Source organism: Saccostrea cucullata, unplaced genomic scaffold (genome assembly GCF_032062105.1).
Source record: "Saccostrea cucullata isolate Sc308-1 unplaced genomic scaffold, CSIRO_AGI_Scuc_v1 ctg8790, whole genome shotgun sequence".
In the NCBI taxonomy this organism is placed as follows: Eukaryota; Metazoa; Mollusca; class Bivalvia; order Ostreida; family Ostreidae; genus Saccostrea; species Saccostrea cuccullata.
This window is the reverse complement of record NW_026926651.1, coordinates 2,501-27,687: the sequence shown is the minus strand read 5'-3', so window position 1 is coordinate 27,687 and position 25,187 is coordinate 2,501. Positions and strand designations below refer to the sequence as shown.

Here is a 25,187-nt window from a genome sequence, read left to right as displayed (position 1 = left end):
CCACTGTGCCAGCAAAGATGAAACTTATATGTAAACATATCCTCAGGCAGTGTAGATTCAAATTTGGTTAAATCATGAACTCTGGGGGTAAGGCAGGGCCACAATGGCTGATTAAAGTTTTACATAGAAATATATAGGAAAATTCTTTAAAAATATTCTCGAGAATAGCAAAGCCATGACTGTTCCTATTTATATGGAAGCATCCTCAGGTAGTGTTTATTCAAGTTTGTAACAATGTAACAATGCTCAGGTGAGCGTTGTGGCCAATGGGCCTATTATTAATTATAGTAGATTAAATTTCCAATATTTTTACTGTAGTAGATTAAATTTCTAAAGTTATCACTAAAACAAACAAAGTTTTCACTATACTTTATCAAAGTTTCAAAGTTTTTTATCAGTTTAACAAGTTTAATGTTTTTTTAATAATGTTTTTGAATTTTTAGCCATTTTAGGGGATCAATAGGGGTTGGTTGGGGCTTGTCTTTTTTTTACACTTTGATTTAAATACACAAAGTAGCTGATTCAAATGCAATATTTACATTCATAGAATTAAAAAAAAAATAGATGTTGATTAAGGTTGATGAAGCCCATTTATTTTTTGTTCTTAATAACGCATATTATTTGTAGTTTATTCTTTATTTCGATAGATAAAACTTTGTTTACATCTGCCTAATATTAAAATGAAATAGATTTAAATAGATAGTTCTTTTTTTGCTTCAAGAAACAACCTTAACTTTTATATTCTTTTCATTTACATTATTCTTTCAGAGGAATGGTCAAGTTCTTTTTAAAAAGATCTCAGAACCTTTCATGAATATTTACCTTGAAATATGATAAAATATAAATAATTGAAATAAAAACATAAGTTCCAAAGTTTTCACTATAGTCAATCAAAGTTCCAAAGTTTTCACTATATAGACAATCAAAGTTCCACAGTTTTCACTATAGTCAATCAAAGTTCCAAAGTTTTCACTGTAGTAAATCAGAGTTCCAAAGTTTTTACTGTAGTAAATCAGAATTCCAAAGTTTTTACTTTGGTACTAAAGTAAACTAAATAATAGTTTAATTTTTTTGTTAGGATTGGTGGAGGAACTAGAAAAGATGGAACAAACAACAGACAACCTGGTGAATGAGGGAAAAGATCTAGAGGTTAAAGTGTACTATACTACTTATATATTCTGCCCTATACATTTTCCAAAATATTCATTAAATTTTCATTATATGCCTGAAAATGTGTAAAGGCCTTAGAAATGTACATCGATAAATATAATATGGCCATAGGAACCGGGAGAGGGGGCACTCCAATAATTTTGCCGATGCATGTATATAGATTGTAGAAATTACTGCTACTGTGTACCTGTGTCCCCTCAATTAAAATGTCCGAAGACCTTTATTTGACAAATGAAGAAATTGTTGGTAGTTGAAATCTGAAAATGTATGAGTGTGCCCCCCCCCCCAATTGAAATTTTTTGAATATTTTAAATACTGTCTTTCACAATTTCTTTTAATTTTACATCGTAGATAGAGAATAGGTGACAATGATATAGAAATCAAATCTTGTTCAGATAAATTCTGAACAAAAGGCTCTGGACTGGTTTCTTTACACATCAATGAAACTGCAACCGGCAAGTCAGACTATTTCTGCTTATTATGATATAGTTTCTTAATAGCTATAAAGAGCGGAGGTTATCTTGTCAGTAACACACATGTCTATTCACTATAAATCAAGTTTAGCATGCCGAGAATAATTTCATAAATTGCAGAAATTTACACTTTGTAATTCTGCCATAATACCTAAATAAATGAATTTCTGGACTTTGTAGTTATATTTATGATGTAAAACAAACAAATTACAAAAAATATGAAGAGTTATCATTTTCATAACAATACAATATTTCCAATATCTTTTTCACTCATTTTAAAAGCAAGCCGCAGGTGTAACGTTGAATTTTGACCCGGGTTGAAAATTGACCCGTGGGTCATTTTTCAACGTTGAATACTGAGACCAAAGGTGTTGAATTTAGACCCTAATCCGTTGAATACTGAGCCGGTTCGTGGAATTTTTATCATGAAACTGGTTTAAAATTCAACAGCATAAAAACACATTTTTTGACTATTTTTTAAAATATCTGTGATTTAATTCATAGGTTTGAAGTGCCGATTTTGTATTTACTGCCATAAGTAATATCACCTAATTGAATAGGTGATATCACCTATCCGAATAAGTGATATCACCTATTCAGATTTAAAATAGGTGATATCACCAAATGAATAGGTGTTATCACTTTTTTCGAATAAGTCATATCACTTATTAAAAATGGCAGTATATACCGAAAATATTCGAAAAAGTGATATAACCTAATATTATTTTAATCATTTATTCCAAGCTCTCTGATTGGTTCAAACTCGATCACATCATTAAGTATATACATGTAACAGCACAAAGACTTGAGTTGCTTTTTATAGAATCTTAAATGCATTTCGACTTGATGTTTCTTGAAGTGGAGATAATTTTCTGTAAAACAGAAATAGCACTGATTTCACAAATAAAGATAATGCAGAGCCTGACTTGATGTTTCTGAAAAAAAATTACTACAACTTGTATTAATATTTAAAAATTGATAAAACGTAACAATGCCTTGAAGTCTTGAATTAGGATCTATATGTACTTTATATATTGAAATATATTGGATATGTTTGTCAAAAATTGATACAAAACATAATCAAATAAATAAATTAGTATTCTGAATAAGTGAATCCTTTATTTACTCCCTCAATATATAAAAGGAAACATAATTTTTTAATATTTAACAGCTTAATTTATGTTGATCTCTAGTTTCTAAGTCTTAAAGAGAGAAAACTTGTGCCTTTATTCCATTATTTTCAAATTTTGTTTTGTTAATCTATGTACAAAATAACATAACAAATGTAGCCTTTTTTTCGTTCGTGCTTCGATATGCTTTTCTGTGGAGTCGATATATCTATGGGTCGACCTCATCAACGGGCTATATTTATAAATTCATATAGGTGATATCACTTTTTGGTAGTAAAAACTAAAACGTACTCATACATAGGCGTCGGGAACGGGGAGCAGAATCAGAATATATTTTTAAAAACTTTACATGACAAGAAGAAAACACTTGCTGTGGGGTTCAAATCAAAATTTAGATACACCTATGACGTATGATCAAGTAACAGTTGTTACTTTAGTTCTTATGTCGACTCGATATACCTTGTGTATCCGAGTGAATTTTTAATTAAAGTCACTACTGAATGTGCCACAACTGTTTCATGTTTGGAAATTTTACTGAATGTGGGAGATGAAGGCCAACTGAAATTACCGGTATATACTATATAAAAAAAGGATTTCTTCTTAATCTTTTCCAAAGTGAACTTTCCTTATTTGTAAAGTTATGCTCCACTGTTACCTGTTTATGGTATAACGTATAAAGCGTTGCATTATTACAGTATACTTTTGTGCTATCAAAAATTTTAATTTCTTTTTCTAAATAATGTTCCTGTTCGGTATAATATGATTCCTATTCTATTTGTTGTTAGTCTTGTGCAAAAAAAATGCTATATCTGTTCGAGAATTCATCACCTTAAAGTTGTTATTCTATTCGAAAAATTGTGATTCCTATTCGATAATTTTGTCATTTCTATTCAATGATAAAATGATTTGTATTCGATAATAATGTTAAACATGACATTCCTAATTGCGTTTACAACCAGTACTAGTTTTGCCATATTTCTCAGAATGCAACTATTGAAAAACAATAAGAAAAATATCGCATGCTAGTATGCTGGATGCTAGTGTGTTTTCGAACAACAACTTTATTGCATATAAACCAAATAATTATCGAATACGAATGATAAAATTGTCGAATAGGGATGACAAAATCAGCGAAAAGGAATCGCATGTTTTCAAAAATGAATGACATTGAATAGGAAACGCGTGTTTTCGAGAAAAAAAATGATATATTATGATATATGAATCATATTGTAACACTTCCTCCAATGGGAATAGCAATTTGTCGAATACAAATTACAAATAATCGAATAGAAATAACAACTAATCGAATAGGAATCACATTGTATCGAATAAGAATGATATGTTTTAGAATAAGAATAATCTCATTCTCGGGGTTATGCTCCGAAAGCGATCAATTTTAAACCGAGACTGGCTACTGACAGATAAATTAGTTACAGGGATTTCACCAACCTTATTTAAAGACACCAGATTTCCAGAATTTTGTTTTTGTCCTATTCATAGTGTAGTTTTATGAAGAGAGTTACTTTTACATTTGACAGCTGACTTTTACATTTTAGTGATAGGAGTTTGTCTTTGTTAAAATTGTAAAAGTCAGTCGTCAATTGTAAAAGTAAGCTAAGTCTCTTCATAAAACTCCAGTTTTGTAGTTATTTATGGATGCTATCGATTTGAGAAGGTATTGTCAAAAAAAGTTGCCATGCTTGAAGATATCTAAAATCGTGCACTGATCAAAATGTACATATATACACGGGGTGTTAGGTTTATTTCTATTATTCTTGATAAGGGAAAAAAATTGAAACCGAAATATGAAAAAATATAGAGATACTGATAAATCTTGTAAAACAAATTCCCACTTAAAAAATGTTCAAACTCTGAGGTGGGGTCAATATTCAACAGGGTCAATTTTCAACTTGTTGAGGTCATCAGGGATACAAAAAATTATCAAGCTGTTGAAAAATGACCCCGGGTATAAATTCAACGTCTTTTGGTCTCAATTTTCAACGGTGAAAAAAAAACCCGGTTCAATATTCAACGTTGGAAAAAATGAACCTCGGATCAACTATCAACTCGGGTCAATATTCAACGTTACAGCGCCAGTCCATGTATGACGCGGTGCCATAAAATTAAAAACACTTCCAATTTAGGCCTTTCAACTAATTTTTCAAGTTGCACATATGGTAAAAAAAACATTGTTTAGATAGATTTATAGGTACATGAAATTATTAAAAAAGATAATAACTTATGCATACTTTTAATTACATCATTAAAAAGTTTTATCATTTATAATTGACTTTTCCGATGTTGTGTTTAAGGACAGGTAACTCAGGTGTGAAAAATGACCAACTTAGTGTCGATTTATGAGTTATCGTTTATAGGAATGACATGTAGACTGCTTCAGCATTGGTATTGTTATATACACAATAGGGTTCCTTACATTGTTTTGTACACAGAAAGTATTGACCAAGAGAAAGGGAATGCCTTCACTCTACCTGAAATAACAGTGTCAAATGAATGGGGAACAGACTATATTCAATAGTTTAACTCTGACCATTATTATGAAGAAGAAAGTTTAATGTCATGATTTTTGTGTTCGCGCTTTTTCGCTTCCTGTGTAAATATATATATTTTTACAAGTAAATGCAACAATTGATCATCTTATTTGTGTTACTAAGCACGTAGGGGAACGACCGAGTATAAAAATTTAATTAGGTTAGAACTGAGAAGGAGGGTAAATATCACTTTTTATTTTAATTAAAAATTTTAATTATATGCAGTAAACCGGTGTCCGCAACTATACAGTAAATAACTTTAACATTGGTGCTAAATTTTAAAACCACTGGGTTCTACTGAGTGCAAAGAAACACTTGGGAAATGCTAAAAACTGCCTTGCGTGTAAATAGTTAGATACCCTGAGCCTGCTCTAAACAAGTTTCAGCACTGAGTTATCGTTCATAACACCGACCCTTAGCGGCAGTTGAAAGGCCTATCCCATTTCAGTGACTCTGCATTAAGTAAGCGTTAGTCTCGTTCAACCAGACGCTCGGCTGTCTCCGTAAATCTCCGACAAGCAGAGAGTCTGGTAAAGAGTCACGTTGGCGACTGTTACCGACAGAGGGCGCTGTATTTTTTTCATTTTGGTTAATGGCGACTCCACTGAAAACAAACGTTTTATCAATTGTTCCCTCTGTTGAATTGTGTGTGTCCTGTTCTGCTTTATCCGTACAGAAATATTATATATTAAAAAGGTCAGGTGAGAAAGGACCTAGTTTTGAAATTGCAAGTGAAGTTTATAAGACTTCGTTTGTAAGCGAACAAAATTATGGATCTTACGTTTGCAAGGCATGTTACAGAATTTTGAAAAGGATAATAGACACAGGCGAAACACTTAGAAAACTTTTAACCAGTGTGAAAGTGAAGACACAAAGTTTGTATATCAAGAAAGTTGAGAAAAGAGTTATAGCAAGGACGCCAAACAGCAAGGAAAAGAGGATTTTTGTGTCTCCATGTTCTCAACCAACCAGTAAGATCATTTACGATAGTTTAATACATGTGTATATTATGATACGAACTGTATGCTTATTTAGTAGAGCGTGCCTTTATAAGAATGTTGAAATTTAGTGTGCAAATCACTCAGGTCATGTAGCATGTATACTACCCTAGACCTAACCATGCCAAGGTAATGTGAAAGTCTGGATATTCAAACCATTAGTTCACACAAAATTTTAAAACATTCCTTTTATTTACATCTAAAAAGAACACAAATACCAATGTGCATGATGTGTTTTAAATATGTCATAGCATACGTGAAAAAAGGTGTGTGATAAATGGTAGTGATAAATGCTAATGATATAAATTTAAGGGGAAAATAAACATAACACTCAAGTTATATAGTTCGATATAATGGCTATTGATAGGCAGACACCATAATTCTTTTATATTAAGTGATCGATAAAGCATATTTCTTTTAGGAAATGCTTTGGCACCTATACCATGTATACAGAATAAAACCAATATCATCAGTGATGAACATTCTTCACAAGCGTCTAGAGAAGCTGTTTCTGATCATGCTGATGGTCATTTTCAGAGAAAACAGGTAAGATCAATTTTGAAAAGTGAATTATTTGTGGGTAGTCAACATGTTCAACATTTTCATGTCTATTAGCATTTTAATATATTTAACTCTGACTGACAGGGCTAAAGTATCGATCTTCCAAGAACAAAGTCTTGTTTTAAAACCAGCAGGCTACAGATGCATCAAGAGAATATGTTTCTGAGGGTATTTATTCTCCATCTACATCACGGATACCAAGTAAGAATACATGTAATGTGTTAATTTGAAAAGTACATAATTATCATGTAATTTTAAATGTGTAAAAAGACAAAAATATACATCACTGACTTGCAGGACTGAAACTCCCAAGAGCAAAGTTTGCCTGTTTTCAAAACAAAATTCAGATATTGGCAACTCTTCAGAAGAATATGTTTCTGAGGGTCTTTATTCTCCATCTACATCACGGATACCAAGTAAGAATACATGTTATGTGGTAATTTGAAAATTACATAATTGTCATGTAATTTTAATTATGTAGAAAAATATATATACATCACTGACTTGCAGGACTGAAATGTCTGACTCCCAAGAGCAAAGTTTGCCTGTTTTCAAACCAAAATTTAGAGATTGGCAATGCGTCAGAGAAGGTTCATAAGTCAGAGCTAGTGATATTAGAAAGATTTACACAAACTGATCAACATCTTACTGCTGTACAACCTAATTATGAAGGAAATTCGAAGCGTCATGCATTGATTAAATATAGGACTAATAATCTGAAAAATTGCTTGACAACTGTAATGACAAAATTGTGCAATGGAAGTGTACAGTTTGCTGTTGAACTACTTCTGCATAATAAATCAGAACACATTAGAACACAGGCTCGAACAGGAATAAATTCTGTTATTCGTAAGGAGTGCTCACATTTGTGTAAACAAAAAAAGTCATCAATGAAAAAGAAACCTGCTGATTTGCATAATTTTGAATTCATGAAGCTTCAGGAAGAGTATGAAAAACAAATGCCTATAACATGGGGTATCCTGAAATCTGTTGCTGAGAACAAAAATAAAGAGTGCGATGTTGTAAAAATCACAACAGCTTGCTCTATATTGTTACACAGCAGGAATTTCTATCTGAATGCATTGCAGCATTGTATATCGATCTCTCTGTATAATAATCAGCTGCAGAAGGAAGGCTTTACGATTCTCTCAAAATTAGGGATAACCACCACTCATGTATCTTTGAACAATGCGTTAAATAAAGTAAAACACAAAGTTGACGAAACACTTTTAAACTGGAAAATCCAGGGAATCCCTGTGACCATAATTATGCACTAACTGAAGAAGTGGACACAAAAGAAGTCATCAGTGTTTGTGTATTGGACCATGACTATGTGCACAGAAACAATCAAGATTTGAACAAATATCCATGTGATAAACAAGACAGTGGATACAGATTTAACATCGACAATTTGGATTTCCTGTTACAGGTCCGAAATATGACTCAGGATCATCAAAATCTGTCAAAGCATTATGTACAGTTGATGGCCATTAAGGATCGTGTCCACTGTGAAGATCTTATAGATGACAGACCAATAGGAAATCTGTTCAGGGTCCCCAATTCAGACTTTTTGCCCAATGGGAAGGACATCTCAACACTCAGGGATGATATTATTACTGTTGTTAGTCATATTTTGTTGGAGAATATTCGTGCATTCTCCATATTCAAGGGTGTCCTCACACATGGGTTTGAGCATGAATATTCTGAAGAAATGAAGAAGAAGTCTGTTGTGGTATTCAAAGAAAATTTGAAAAGCTTGGCATTTTTGTATTGAATTGCTTATAATATATTTTGTTTCATGAATCGCAGCTATTGTAGCTTCATTTCTATAATAAAATCAAAGCAGGAATTATTGCAGAGTGTTATAATACCTGGTATTTTCAAATATTAGATAATTATTATATCTTTCTGTAAGAAATCAAAAATGTTACAAATAGCTGCACAATCTTATTTATACATGTTCAATGCATTTATCATGTTTATTTAAGAGTTAGTTGAAGATTGATTTTAAAGATTCAGTTGTATTGCAAATGCAAACTGGTAATGATAAAAAGCCTTTGTAATTGCAATTACTTCTGAACCAAAGCATTCATCAGATCACGGGATACAAGGCATGGTGTACTCCAGTTCTGAAACAGATCACAAAGGGCCAGTTTATATTGAGTGGTGGAACTAGATAAGTTATATTATCATAAATTCATTTTTGTCGTGATTAACTGAATCATTAATCAGCATCATTATTTCATCATCTGTACCACAACTCATGATTATCATTATTTACATTTTATTTGTTTTCATCTGGTACTTAGTAAATATTGATATAACAGTGTGGCAACTCTGTGTGACTGATAATAATTGATGTTATCATATTGCATTAATTAGATTAGAACTAGTATTTAGTAAGTAATAATACTAATATTATTTTGACTATTTTTGTACCAGTTCCCTTAATAGCATGAAAAATGCATGTTTCATTTTATTTTATCAATGGTATTCTCAATATTATGTATTCATCCCCTCTTCAATTATAGCATTGTTTAATGAAAGAATAATGGAAATATTTGTTAAAACAATGAACAAAAATTTTCATAATTTAAAGCTCAAAATTTGAATATGATAAAATAATGACTTCATTAAAAAAAATGACTTCATTAAGAAAAAAAGATTTTTTATGTGTTTTACAGTTACCCCTGGGAATCTTGGCCAAAAACGAAAATAAGATGAATGACATGATCGAGATCCTCAACCATCTTCAGAACTATGTGCCAAACGCAAGATCTGCAGAGGAAATAGGCAATGTGGATTTGAGGTAAACCAAAAAAAAATACTGAGGAGAAAATGTATGGAACAAAATTTAAAATACAGTTGTTTGCCTTTTGTGTGCATATATATAAAAATATAATTATCTTGCTTTATAAATTAGGGATGATACTAGTGCTGGAATGCGCCAAATTCCTGTTGGTGGTGACCAATTGACGTGTGAAAGAATCAGAGGAGCTCACATGGCACGTTGAGATGGGGATACACCTGAAGAAAGATTAGAAGGCTTATTTTGCATGGTTGAGGACTTTCATGAGAAAATGAATTTCTTACAGGTAATTTCTAAAGCCCTTATATTACATAAATAATTTATATATGTTCACATTTCACATTCTTGATGTTATCAGCTATGAAAGTATTCAGCCAATGAAATAGCATATTACAACTAGAATAGTAATTACTCTTTCGATAACTTTTGTACAGATACCAAAAATTAGCATACACATTTTTTTTTTGGCTAAGGATGACCTCTTTAAATACCCACTATCTCTTTTCTATTATTTAGTTGATTATGGACAAATACTTTAAGTCTGAAAGCTGCAGAGATGCTGCCACACTTTATCAACTGAAGAACCTTCTGAATCGCAGGAATGTCTCCAAAAATGTTTCCTCGAACTATCATGCTGCTAGTGACTTTGTTGATTTAGTAACAGAATGTCATGTAATTGCTGCATGTTTAGAGTACTGTGGGATGGAGAGTATTGAGATTCAATGCAAGAAAATACCAGTTGCACTACATATTGCAGACTCAAACATGAAAAGAAGATTATTACGCCAGTTGGTAGGCGAAGTTGTTGATACATATTTCCTGAATGCCATTACGATCAATGTTGACAGAATTGAAGACCCAGCATCAACGATGGATGAAGCCCCTATTGCACAAGATGACGCTGTTCATAATTATGCGACCAATTTTACAAAAATGGGACTTCTGCGAAAGGTTTCCGTTCATGCAACCAGATATGGAGATGGCAATAGAATGTTGCGCCACTGGAAATATGCCATGTTGCTCTACCACCAGGGACACAAAGTTAAATACCGCCTTGAGAGTTATCTATTGCTTGCTGGGGTGAATGCCTTACTAACTCCTAGACAAAGACAACAAGTTATCAGCAACAGATTTGTCAATCTACATGGTGGGGAAGGCCACAACCTTGAAGGTGATTATGTGATGGAACTTTTAAATCGCTATGCTAAATCTCGAATAAAGCTACTAGGACCAAATCACACAGAGTCCTGCGTGGAGCGTATAGGCAAAACAATGATGTTCTGTCATGATATACAAGATAAACTGGAAAAGCAAATTAATGTTGCACCACTATCCAGGGAACATACCCCTCAAAGTTTACAACGTGATAGAAATACCATCATTCAGCAGTTGATCAACTCACGTGTTTTTCAAGTCATTCCCGGCAGATCACATGAAACGTTCACAATGGAAAATGTTGACATCCTGAGCAATGTAAATGTACACGAATTGCATAAATGGATAACCGAAAAGAAGAGGGAGTATTCATTTGGAAAATATGCTTTCTAATGTAAGAAAAATGTGATCAAAAGCATGCTCATGTATTATAGTTACTGTATTGAAAAATTATGCAGACAATAGATATGTCTTTCATATGTGTGATTCATAATAAGAAATATTGATACCTGTTTAGATTTTAGCATGACAAGAAAAAAAAAAAAACCCAGAATTATTGTTTTCTTGTTGTAATTGAGTAAACTTTTTCTTATGAGAAATAAATTCAATGTAATAATTAAATTGAAGGTTTATTTTAATAGAAATACCTGTATGTTGTAGTTTCTGACACTAAATAACTGGTAGACACTTTGCTGTTCCATATAAAAAATAGTTTAGCATTGTGAATTGTTGATAAAAGAAATGTGTCCAAATCAGGTTCATGTATATTATTTTCAGATTCAGCTTTATCCTGCATTCAACTATTTGAAGTATAAAATATGTAAACGTTTTATCAGAAATTACACTTCCGTGATGAGCATGTTCAGATCTGAATTTTATTATAATCTGTTATAGTTGTGTCATAATAGGAACTTCTTGTAGAATATTATTTGATAAAAGTTCTTATTATGTCTACTATATGTAACAAACATCATATAAACTGACATTTCATTTTATGCAAAGATAGTTTTTTAACCTGAAATTAAATACTTGTACATGCTTCCCAAATGAGTTTTAAATTTTTTTCTGCCGTTTTTTCATCATAAACACATTCTCCATAAATATCCTCAATGTCAAACATGTAGTGCGCATTTGCGACAATGTTTTTTATCACTGTGTCACTTAGACCAGTCAATATTTCAGCTGGTAAGATAGTCGGTTCATAACATTCATTTTGGATTAAAGAGTTTCTCATTTCGTTTAAGGAAACTGTCAAAGTTTCTCTCATTTCATCGTTGATGGTTAGGTATGGCTTGTTATCATCATCTATATATTGGGAAGCAGCTGCCATAACAATGCTATCGTCCTCATTAGGAAAAAATGAATAAAAATCCACAGGACAGTGCAGACAATCACATGAGACAGCACAATTGTCACAGCAAAAGTGTTTGGGTGTTCCTTGGACAGCTTTCATATTTTCAGGTGAAAAATGAAGTATTAAGTAGTGTCTTCTACAAGATTTTATCTTGCAGTATTGTCTCATTTGATCATCAGTTGCTGTCACACTGACATCAATAGGGTGGTAGTACACGATGGATTGTGAAGGGCTGTTCTCGGCCTGCACGTCCACTTTCCTGCATGAAACCATTGACACTTTTTGGTGCACCCCAATGAATGACTTTGTGTATATCTTTTACATTGATGCCCATCCCAAAAGCATTGGTTGCAATCACTACACGAAGTTTACCATCAGTTTGTCGAAAATTTTCTGAAATAATTTGTTTGTTTTTATCTGGAGTAGAGTGGTGGAACATAGCATACAAACAATTTCGGGCTGAAGATTGTCCTAAGTAAGAATCATTGGCTCCAAGTTTTCTTCTGAAAAGGGAGTAAATAATGGAACATGTCTTGATGTTTCTACAATAGATAATGACTTTTGGGGTTTCACTTTTTCTCAATTTAAGTTCATCAATAAGCCATTGGAAATTTTCCTCTATATCATAAGTTGCTTTTTTTGCAAAATACATGATATTTTCCCTATTGCAGCAACCGATAACTGTATGGTATGAGTTCATTCCCAACATTTTGGATATCTTTACTCTAGAATCTTGGATTGCAGTAGCTGTCAAAGCAACCATCACAGCTTCTGGTAAAATGCTCCTTAGCTCATTAATCCTGCTGTAGTCTGTTCTAAATTCATCTCCCCTGTTTGTAAGAAATAAAATATATACTTTTTGGAAACATGAAATATGGAAATAACAAATAGTATTCTAGATCTGAAGTCCATTGATTTTTTTTTTTGGCATAATTTAGTCAATTCTTAATGAATTTTATATTTTTCTATTTGCTTTTTAAAAGAAAAGTTTATATATTTTTTTCAGATAAAAAACATTTCAAATTGATACGACTAGTAAGGTTTATTCACATTTTAATTCTGCTTCTCTCTTGTATTGGGCTTGGATGAACATCATTTTATAAGTAAATCATATAATAAAACAAGATACAAAACATACACTACACTAAGTGGACTGCACCTCATAAAATTCACTTGATCATAAAATCTTTTACACCAGTATACACCAAGTTAAATCAAGTATGCCAATAGTTGACTACACACAAATCTCAGCATTACTTTATGAATATCAGAATAACATTCATTTAACAGCCTCCTCTCAACCTGTTCTCAGTTAACATAGTTAAATTCGGATAATATTATATTTTAATTAAGTAATCACCATTGCTCCACACAGTGAGCCTCGTCCACCACTATAGCTGACACCAATCTTCTGAGAATATCAGTCTCCAGAACTTGTCTCCAGGATCCTAAGAACAGACTCTCTGGGCTCATCAACAGAATTTGGGTTTTCCCATGTTTTATATTCCTCAGCTCTCCTTAATTAAAGAAACCAGTTGTTTACAAGTCTAACATAATTAGAACTTCCTTAATTACAAGAATACTAATTTTTTATTTTGTTGATTTTTGTTTATGGCGAAAAAGATCAATAATCAATGATATTGACAGGTGAGTAAATGCAGCATTATTTGTTGTTGAGAGTTACATATTACAGAGATATATAGGTATAGATACCTTCCTCCTGCTTCTCTCCAATATATGCACAGTCAACCCCTAATGATTTTATATTGATAACCTGGTCCTTCATCAGAGATATCAATGGCGAAATAACAATCACAACGGAAGAAATAAGTTCTTCACCGGTTGAGCATCGTACTTTCACTTTAGATTATTATAATAATTTAGGGAGGACGGTGTACAGCACACTTTTCCCGTAGCCAGTTGGCAACACTGCAAATAAGTCTTTTCCTTCTGCCACAGCTTTCAGACATTAAACTTGTAAATCTTTAAGTTTAAAAGGTAATTTTAATGCGGCTACAACATCGTCTGTCAACTTCTCGAGATTCATTTTGGAGGTGTGTTTTTTTCAGCCAATCAAAAACTTTACCAGAATTTTGGTAAGCCTCGTTTTGGCGTTACAAACGATATTACGTATCTTTACCAGACTCTCTGCTTGTCGGAGATTTCCGGAGACAGCCGAGCGTCTGGTTGAACGAGACTAAGTAAGCGTGAGTGTACAATTACCAACCAGGGCCCTATATACCCTCTACAATTTACATGTACAATAGTATATAGAAACGCTCCTGGATAAGGATAGTCTAAAAGGTATTCTTTGTTATCTGTTTGTCATGAAATAATCGTAACCATTATCCACATCTTTTAAGTTGTTTTGTTTGCACATATATATTTGAACCCGCCTTTTTAGCTCACCTGAGCCGAAGGCTCAAGTGAGCTTTTCTGATCACATTGTGTCCGTCGTCCGTCCGTCCGTCCGTCTGTCCAGCCGTCCGTCTGTCCGTCCGTCCGTCTGTCCGTCCGTAAACTTTTCACATTTTCGACTTCTTCTCAAGAACCACTGGGCCAATTTTGACCAAACTTAGTACAAAGCATCCTTGGGTAAAGGGGAATTTAAATTGTTAAAATGAAGGGACATATCCCCTCGCAAGGGGAGATAATCAAGAAAAGACAAAAATAGGGTGGGGTCATTAAAAAATCTTCTTCTCAAGAACCACTGGGCCAGAAAAGCTGAAACTTATGTGGAAGCATCCTGGGGTAATGTAGATTCTAAATTGTTCAAATCATAACCCCCGGGGATTGGGCTGGGACACAATGGGGCATCAAAGTTTTACATAGAAATATATTGGAAAAATCTTTGAAAATCTTCTTCTCAAGAACCACTGTGCCAGAAAAACTGAAACTTATGTGGAAACATCCTAGGGTAGTGTAGATTCTAAATTGTTCAAATCATAACCCCCGGGGATTGGGCGGGGCCACAATGGGGAATCAAAGTTTTACATAGAAATATGTAGGAAACATCTTTAAAAATCTTCTTCTCAAGAACCACTGCGCCAGAAAAGCTGAAACTTATGTGGAAGCATCCTGGGTTAGTGTAAATTCTAAATTGTTCAAATCATGACCCCCGGGGGTTGGGCAGGGCCACAATGGGGAATCAAAGTTTTACATAGAAATATATAGGAAACATCTTAGAAAATCTTCTCAAGAACCACTGTGCCAGAAAAGCTGAAACTTATGTGGAAGCATCCTTGAATAGTGAAGATTTTAAATTATACAAATCATGACCCCCGGGATTGGGCGGGGCCACAATGGGGAATCTAAGTTTTACGTAGAAATATAGGAAAAATCTTTGAAAATTTTCTTCTTAATAGCAACTGGGCCAGAAAAGCTGAAACTTATATTGGAGAATCCTGGGGTAGTGTAGATTTCAAATTGTCTAAATTATTAACAGTGGGGTAGGGTGGGGTCACAATATGTATTACAAGGGGTAAATCTAGTAAAGGACAGAATTGTCAAAGCTTCTCAGGTGAGCGATGTGGCCCATGGGCCTCTTGTTTTCAAGATGGAGTCAAAAAGCCACATCTTTGGTTTTCGATTTATATACACGAGAAGAATGCTTGTGCCTATTTTGTTAAGTTATTATATAAAACACGCAATATGTAAATAAATTCATTGTTAATAACATGGAAAAACTTATCTTCTCGGATTTTTATTTGTATTGCTTTATGCGCTCATAAATAGGTCATTGGCTTTTTTTTCTTGTTCAGATCAGTTGTTGACACTGAGCAGACGATTACAAAAACCTTGCATAGTGAGACATTTTATAATCAGTTTCACTGTTGTCCAATCTTTGCATCAAGTTCCTTGGATCTTTTCATTTAGTTACTTTAATGCAAAGATCTAATGGTTGAAATAAGTTAACTACAATTGCCAAACCAGAAGTAATTTTGGAATTTTGGACTTTTTTATTGTTTTCTATTTAAATGTTAGAAACCTGTTTTCTATTATAGTGGAAAAATCCCATCTGCACTTTTATTCCATATATATATTATGTTAAACACATAATTATTTACAATGTGAAACAGTGAAATGTGTAGTCTACATTTGCATTTGTCCGATGGGCGCTAATGGGATTTCTACAGATGGCCCGATAAAAAAAAGATTGAAATGAACTCGAAAGGCAATGCACATAATTATGAATGAAACACAGAAACACGTAACGTAAGTTAAGGTCACGGAGTAAAAAAGCATTCATATCTTCAATGCAGAGCGCATTAATTTTCCGTTTGACTGAGTCTAAAAACTTTTTCAATTAAATTCCCCATCAGTGACTTACAGATTTTAAAATCGTTTGTTTATTATAGAACCCTTAGCTTCTTGTATTGTATTACAGTTTCTCTAACGTACTCATTTTAAGCTCACCTGAACCGAACGCTCAAGTGGGATTTTATGATAAAAATTTCTTCGTTGTCTGTAGTCGTTGTTAACATTTCACAATTTCATTTTCTTCTTTAGAACCACTGGGCCGAGTTAAAAAAAATTCCCAAAAAGTATCCTTGGGCAAAAAGAATTCCAGTTCGTTCAAATGAAGGGCCACGCGCCCACGCCTTTTACAGGGAGATAATTAAGCTTTTATGAAAAAAATCATTGCCACTAGTATCACTTAAAAATTTTCTTCTCAGGAACCACTATGCTTGAAAACATTAACCTTATGTGGAATCACTGTCAGGTATTGTGCAATAAGATTCCTTCATATCATGCCCCCTGGGGTAGGGTGAGGCCACAATGGGGGTCCAAATTTTACATACGAATACATAGGGAAAATTTTAAGAAATCTTCTTCTCAAAAACAGCAAAACCAAGATTAGTCATATTCATAATTATGGAATCACTTTCAGGTAGTGTAGATTCAGGTTTATTCAGAACATGACCGCTGGGGTAGGGTGGGGCCATATTGAGAGATCAAAGATTTACATAGGAAAAAATCCTTTTAAAATTTTCTTCTCAAAAACAGCAAAGCCAGGATTAGTCATATTAATATCGAAGCAATCTTAGGTAATGTAGATTCAAGTTTGTTCAAATCATAACTCCCGGAGGGAGGGCGGGATCACAATGGGTGATAAAAGTTAAAAAGAATAAACTGGGAAAATCTTTTGAAATCTTCTTGTAAAGAACATTAAACCAGGATTAGTAATATTTCTATGAAAGCAATTTCAGGTAGTGTAATAATTTTGTTCAAATCGTGGCCGCCGGGGCATGAAGCGGAACCACAATGGGCGATCAAAGTTTCACATAAGAAGAATCTTTAAATATCTTCTTCTCAAGAACAGCAATGATGTGATTGTTCACATTTACTCTAAAAATACTGAATTGATTAATTTTTCTGCTTTTTTTCTAGTCAGTTTCAAGAAAACTTGTTAAATAGTATTCCTGTCCTAGCATTTTCTCTCCAGAAAAAAATATTAGAAGCTTACGAAAAAAGGACTTTCTTTCATATGATGTAGAAACCTAGGGTCATGGTCATGATTTTTAGTAAAAGGTCATTTGGAGAGAAAAAAATTGTAATAGCCCGTGCATATACATGTACATGTATTAGAAACCTGAGATTCAACAATAAAAACATATAGTAAAATGGAATGGGTAAGTCAGTTTTGTGAGCATGCTAGTTGAACCTGTTGTCCTATATAAAGGGCACCAAAAGAGAGAATTTTTTTTTGATTTGCAGAAAAATATTTATTGATCAGAAACATTAACTTGCATAAAACTAGTAGTCATTATTGTTAACTTAAATCACGATTTCCTTATTAACATTGAATTCACAGTTGCCTTTGTCTTTTTTGATATTATTAGGGAAGTGATGTCTTCTATATACTCTCCTCTACTTAAATGTGGGGTATGTGCTGATTTAAGTATTCTCCACTCGCACTGGAAACAATGTGGGAATCTATGTGAAAATTGTTCAGGACTTCACAGCAAAGGGAATGCCTTCAAAAATCATAATGTGGTGCCCTTAACTTTTTCAGATGGAATGGAGACGTCTTCAATCAAAGTATGTTAATTCATAAACGGATATTTGCGATTGAAAATTACTATTATTATTTCCAAGCTAAAATCATTTTCAAACGTTAATTAATTTGTATTGTCAGTTAAGATATATTATACTAAACTGCTTTATTTTTTTTTATCATGAAAATGTAAAATAAAAGGAAATATTTTCAAAAACGATCACGTAAAACCTCAAGATACCTTTGAGTATTGAGTCAATAAGGTGTGTTTGTTTTCAGTATCTTTAACAAAATGAGTGTCATTTTTTTCCTCATGTAAGTTTTTCTTTTAGCATTAAAGGTAATCCTGAAAATATAATCGACTGACAGATATATATTACATGTACATGTTTTTATAATTTTACTGTTTCTTTTTTTTTTGTAATAAGGTGGAACCGTCCACACAATTAGATAACCTTGATAGTACCCCCACCGCCAAATGTACAACTACGGCTGCAACAAACGCCCCAAAACCTGCGTATTCTCCATCTTCTTCTTCAAATGCCCCAACACGTGATTATGCTTCATCGACTTCAACAAATGCTCCAACATCTCATAATGTGCCACCCACTTCAACAAATGCTCCAACATCTCATAATGTGCCATCTACTCCGTCAAATGCACCCAGTACACCAAAGAAAAAAGGTGTAAAACGGAAACCTGCTTCCGTTTCAATGAAGGGAATGAAGAAAGTTGCTTGTCCTAAACATAAATCTAACACAGTGAATTTATGCTGTCAGGATTGCAATCAAGCAATATGTTCACAGTGTTTGACAGCTGCCCATACTGGACATAGAATTGGAGATATAACCGATTTTTTCGGGAAGAAAAGAGCTATGATAGAAAGTGATTTAGATCTCATCCAGAGTCATATCCAACAAAGGGAGAAAGCAAAGCAACAAATGGTCGAAGATTTAGAAAAGATGGAACAAGCTTCAGAAAGCGTGGTGAAGGAAGTTAAAGATTTTGCTGACAAGGTGCGATCAACCATTCTAAAGAAAGCAGAAGACTTGAAAGCAAGTACTAAAGAAACAAAAAAGAATATTGTTTCAAGAAATGGCGAGTTTGTCAAAGAAATCAAAAAACTAGAAACATTGCGTAAAAAATGTCAGGATGAGCTGAATGCTAAAGATTTAGCAGTGGTCCTGTTCAGAAAAGAATCGGCATTCTCGCTTGATACCTACGAAAATCTCCCAAGTTCGTTAAAAATTACACCTGCAGCGTTTTTTCCAGCGGAATTGGACCAAGACATGAAAACTTTTGGAACCATTGTTTCTACAAATATTCAAGAGAAACCTATTACGTTTGGGCCACCATCTACCCCAATAAAAATGCCAGGGAAAAAGAAGAAACTGACAGCTCAAAGCAGTACGTCATTGCCTGCCCCGACTGCCACATCTGCCTCTGCTCAAGATCATGAAATATTGAGAGACGCAGTGAGTAAAATTGGTAAAGAGCTTGGAATGAACATTGTTCAACAATGAAGAAGACAAATGGGAATTTTTTTCCATATTAAAGGAGTTTGGTGGATAAAGAAAAATCCTTTATCCCAGTTCTCTCTTATCAAAAACGTGGTAAGCAGATTGTTCAAAAATGATGAAAACAAATGGTACTGAATAATTGGAGCATCTTGGAGGGATCAGAAAAATCCTGTTCTCCCTCACCGTATTGATAATCATACAGTGTACACTTGCCCGCAGTAGAAAAAATTATCTTGAAAACGATGAATGTGTAATATGACATATGTATCACAATAAGTAGGCAGAATTGAGAGAGGGGGAGGTGGTGAAGTTTTGAAAGAAAAAGAGAGAGAAAGTGAGATTTTGGAAAGTTTTGGAATAATTATATTTGTTTTACATTCTTACTGCCAGAAAATATGTTCTCTTTTGGGGGAGGGAGGGGGTGTATGTCTAGTTGCTCCATTTAACTACATGTATATTAATTTGTGTTTGACTCTGTTGACTTACATACTGAACTTTATAATAGAATTAGGAAGAATAGTATCAATATTTATGTGACTTTATATTCACCCGCTGATGATTAATGAAGGAAGTTTGTATTTCATATTATACTTACATATAAAAGATATTTTCATGTAATAAATCTATAGCTTCAAATAAAGTTTCATTATACTTGATTATTTGTAAAGGGTTTTTGCAGAGAAAAAAATTGAATTTACTCCATGGCATAAAATAATTAAACTTGCAATCGCAGTGTCAGTTATTGATACTTTCTGCTTAATTAGTGATAGTGATTTATTTTCCAAGTTCTGTTCAATCTGTTGTTAATGAAAACAAAATATTTGGGAATTACATGTATAATATATCATAAATCCACTTTAGACTACTTATTTAAAGCATTGTTTTTAAATATTGTGTCTGAAGGAAAGTATGTAGACTGATTGATAAAAAAAAATCTATAACTGCAGCCTTGAAAATAAAAATAATTAAAATGCAAGATTAACTTAAAAAACTTTATGATTGTCTATGTAAATCAGTGAATTTAATAAGTAATATGAATTAAAATTTTATTGAAGCAGCTTTACTTTTCATGGTTTATCAATTATCATTTGTTTCCAATAACAACATAATACTTACATGTACCTTTTTTGATAAACAAAAAATAAATAATTCATTCATTTCTTGGATTATATTAAGGGGGTTTTTCCTATAAAGTTCTAAAAGATGATAAGTTCCTTACTATGAAATGGCCTAACAGTAGAAATATGATACGTTTCTTACTATGAAATGGTCTAACAGTTGAAAGATGATATGTTTCTTACTAGGAAATGGATTAACAGTATAAAGGTGATATTTTCTTATTCTGAAATGGCCTAAATTACAGTAGAGATGATACCTTTCTTACTCTGAAATGACCTAACGTACGGAGTATTTGTTGGTATGTCAGTAATAGTAATAAGAAATAAGCAAATAAATCGCCAAATTTTGCACCTGTTGAAGAAACCCGCTATAATGTGCATATCCTTTTCAGAATACTGCATTTACCAGTTTTAAATCCTAGTACCTTCATATGTTCTTAAGCAAAAAAATAATTCAAGCATATATTACGATAGACTAGTTATAGTGGCATATTTCGGCCCCTACATGTAAGATAAATTATGTTAACATGAAACATAATTATGTAGACATGCAACATATTTATGTCAACATGCAAGTTAATTATGTTGACATGTAAGTTACCAATCTTTTAAGAAAATAGAAATTAAATATGGGCATGGTTATTTATTAACAACTGTATCTGACATTTTAAATGGACTTATTTTTGTCAACATGCAAGATAATAATGTCAACATATAAATAAATAATGTTAACATGCAAGATAATTATGTTAACATGCAAGATAATTATGTTGACATGCAAGATATTTATGTTCACATGCAAGATAATTATGTTTGCATGCTACTTATTTATGTCAACATGCGAGTTATATTTTGCCTACAAGATAATAAGTTGCAAATTTCATACATATCTTGCATGTTGACATAATTATCTTACATGTAAACATAAATAACTCGCAAGTTGATATAATTATCTTGCATGTTGATATAATTATCTTGCATGTTGACATGAATAAGTCGCATGTCTGCAAAATTCTGTTGCATCTTGCATTTTAAATGTCAGATGCAGACGGTAGTGAGTAAATTTCCCCATATTTAATTTATATTTTCTAAAAAGATTGGTAACTAGCATGTCAACATAATTAAATTGCTTGTTGACATAGATATGTTGCATGTCTACATAATTATGCTGCATGTTAACATAATTTATCTCGTGTAGGGGCAGAAATATGCCATCATAACTAGTTGTTAAATTCCTCCTGTTTTACATTATTAAAAAATTAAAAAAAAAAAATTCTCATTTTTTTTCTCAGATTTCAAAATAGTGTTCAAAACAATGTTGCAATGTAGTTCTGTATTTGTCTTTAAGGTGAAGAACAATAACTCTTCATGTACATTTCAACATGCAGTGTACATGTAAATATGATATAAAACCATCATTTCCCAAACAAAGTTCCATTCTTTTATACAACAAAATTTTCTACAAACTAGGTAATAATAGGTTTATAAAACTAATTTTCTGATAAAACAAATTGCATAAAACTGGAAAAATATGTTTATAAGTCGTACGAAAACCTTCAAGCCCCATACCAAAAAAAGGTACAGATTAGGCATGCCTATTCTTGATAAATATAGGCACAAAAAAGGTATACCTAAAGTATACAAGTTTGGAACCACTTCTTCAAGTATAGGTAGCAAATTGGTACAAAAAAGGCATACTAAAGGTATACTTTTCAATGATTCTCTTTTTTTTTTATTTCACATATAGGTACATTTTAGGCACACATAAAACATTAGATTGAGCAGTGAGGCATACCTAAAGTATGCCTATACATAGTATGGCATATAATTCTAACAGTCAGATAGGTACATTTTAGGTATACCTAAAAGGTGCCTACACATCAATCTATTAGGTACCTTCAAGGCTGTGCCAAAAGTATGCCAGAGGTATACCAAAAGTATACCTACAAGGTACCTATATTGTACCAAAACCATTAATAGGCACATTTTAGGTACTAAAAAAGCACAATATTGGCACATCATCTAACTATACCAGTAAGTACATTCCAGGCATACCTAAAAAGTGCCTACATATCAATCTATTAGGTACCTTCTAGGCTGTGCCAAAAGTATGCCAGAGGTATACCAAAAGGATACCTACAAGGTACCTATATTGTACCAAAACCATTAATAGGCACATTTTAGGTACTAAAAAAGCACAATATTGGCACACCATCTAACTAGACCAGTAGGTACATTCCAGGCATACCTAAAAAGTGCCCACATATCAATCTATTAGGTACCTTCAAGGCTGTGCCAAAAGTATGCCAGAGGTATACCAAAAGGATACCTACAAGGTACCTATATTGTACCAAAATCATTTAATAGGCACATTTTAGGTACTAAAAAAGCACAATATTGGCACACCGCATAACTAAACAAAAAGGTACATTTTAGGCATATCAAAAAATTGGCTTTTGTCGACAAATCAACCACAAAACCCTGGAGTTAAAAATTTCTTTCTCCATCAAAAATTTTTTAATTTTTGGCCTAACATGAAAAATACATACTTATCATTCCTTGTGAATGGGGCAGGACTATATTAAGGAAGAATTTAACAATAATTATCAGGTTCAAGTAAAAACAAGTAAAAATTTATTATATGATGCTACATGAAAAATATGATGCTATATGAAAAATAACTATTTTAAATCCTCTCTATAAACGGAATCTATATATGACAAATCTCCTATATTTAAAAAAAAAATTAATATTGTTACCTTTAACAAAATAATGATATTTGTAATGTCATTCTTTGCAAGAAAAAAATAAACACACCTTTTCAGCATATACAAAACATAATTAATGCAATGTAAATACACAAAGACACCGTAAAGGTATTGAAAGTATACTCCATTTCATGTCGTTTTTTTTTTGCCACACATTATTCACTTGCTGCATGTGCAATTCATGTAATCTTCATTACTTTCATAGAGTTTTTACCCAATTGGCACCACAGAATTTTCTGCACAGTAATAGACCTTTTACCAGGGTAAATACTCATTTCTGTACAGTTGCGATTTTCATCTGGACTCCTTATAAAAATTGATCCTCCATTTGAATGTACCACGCAATTCCTTCTTTCATGCCATTCCCTTCAATTCTGAAAAAGTTGTTGCTCTTGAGTCTTCACTTTGAAATTATTTTCAAAAATATTAAATCCAATGTGTGAATCTATAGGGGAGGGGTCCGGGGAGTCTGGAACTTCCTTCCTACTTGCATTATGTATATATTATGTAATTCAATGTATATATACTTAATCAATTAAAAGTGATTTGGACACTCCCCCCCCCCTTACCCTGTTACGATCTGCATCTGAAATTCCTAAAATTTACAATGGAGTTTGAAAAGTGGTGATTAATTTTACTATATTACTATATTTATACTTTTTTTCAAAACTAGGTAATAGTAGGTTTATAAAGCTAATTTTCTGATAAAACAAATTGCATAAAACTGGAAAAATATGTTTATAAGTCGTACGAAAACCTTCAAGCTATATAAATTGAACATATAGAGGGGAAGCTCATTTCATAACTTCACGTTATTTTAGTGGTAGGATGTTTGTTTTGTTTTTGAGAGACCGAAGTAACCCAAGTTACAATTTTGCAAATCTTGATTTCAATTTTAAAATATTTAACTGAAATCAATAAAAAGGGTGAATAAGGTGTACAGGATACCTAATGCTTCTGATACTAGTATATAAAATCATATTTTGTTTGTGAATTAAACATGAATTATTTAAAAGGGCATGGACACAGTTTCAACTAAAATTTCAAAATTTATTTTTCCATTTTTACAATTTTTTTATTTTTACAAATATTTAACTAGGGTCTTTCTTAGATCATCAAAAATATGAACGCCAGTTGTCCAAATACAAGACAGATTTAGAGCTCCAAACCTTTGTTATGTAAACAATGCTAGTGCCATGTTTTTGTTTACACGGGTTAATAAACTATATGTTCGCTGAAAGTCGATAATTTCCAATAAAATTTAATTTTAAATACAATTTGACAGTTACTATTGATTTGCTGAACTTCATTTTGTTATAAATATGATATTTTCTATATGTAGATGTAAACAAAAACAAGGCACGAGCCTTGTTTACATTATGAAGAACTTTAAGTTCTGTATCTTGTATGTTTATTAATCAACAAATAAATTAAGTTCAATTTTTGGCTAATCAATAGATGATGCCTTAGGTAGGAATTTTAAACATTAAAATTGGTTTTAAAAAATCAGTTGAAACCGTGTCCAGGCCCCTTTAATGTAAAGTTATCATTATTGAAATGTATGAGATTATGAAAAACATAATT

At 32.6% G+C, this 25,187-nt stretch overlaps 2 protein-coding genes and 1 pseudogene across 2 annotated transcripts; 2 read left to right on the top strand and 1 right to left on the bottom strand.

Annotated features, from left to right (window-relative positions):
• The first annotated feature begins 9,585 nt into the window (after positions 1–9,585).
• Positions 9,586–11,559, top strand: LOC134272329 (uncharacterized). Its single transcript, XM_062754572.1, has 3 exons — positions 9,586–9,690; positions 9,805–9,976; positions 10,207–11,559. The coding sequence occupies exons 2-3, from the start codon at positions 9,938–9,940 to the stop codon at positions 11,236–11,238; spliced, it is 1,071 nt and encodes a 356-aa protein (XP_062610556.1). The 5' UTR covers positions 9,586–9,690; positions 9,805–9,937; the 3' UTR covers positions 11,239–11,559.
• On the bottom strand, positions 11,559–14,393 carry LOC134272327 (ATP-dependent DNA helicase RecQ-like; annotated as a pseudogene).
• A 4-nt stretch (positions 14,394–14,397) lies between these two features.
• LOC134272328 (tripartite motif-containing protein 2-like) lies at positions 14,398–20,373 on the top strand. Its single transcript, XM_062754571.1, has 3 exons — positions 14,398–14,503; positions 18,043–18,241; positions 18,626–20,373. The coding sequence occupies exons 2-3, from the start codon at positions 18,050–18,052 to the stop codon at positions 19,718–19,720; spliced, it is 1,287 nt and encodes a 428-aa protein (XP_062610555.1). The 5' UTR covers positions 14,398–14,503; positions 18,043–18,049; the 3' UTR covers positions 19,721–20,373.
• The last annotated feature ends 4,814 nt before the right edge of the window (positions 20,374–25,187 follow it).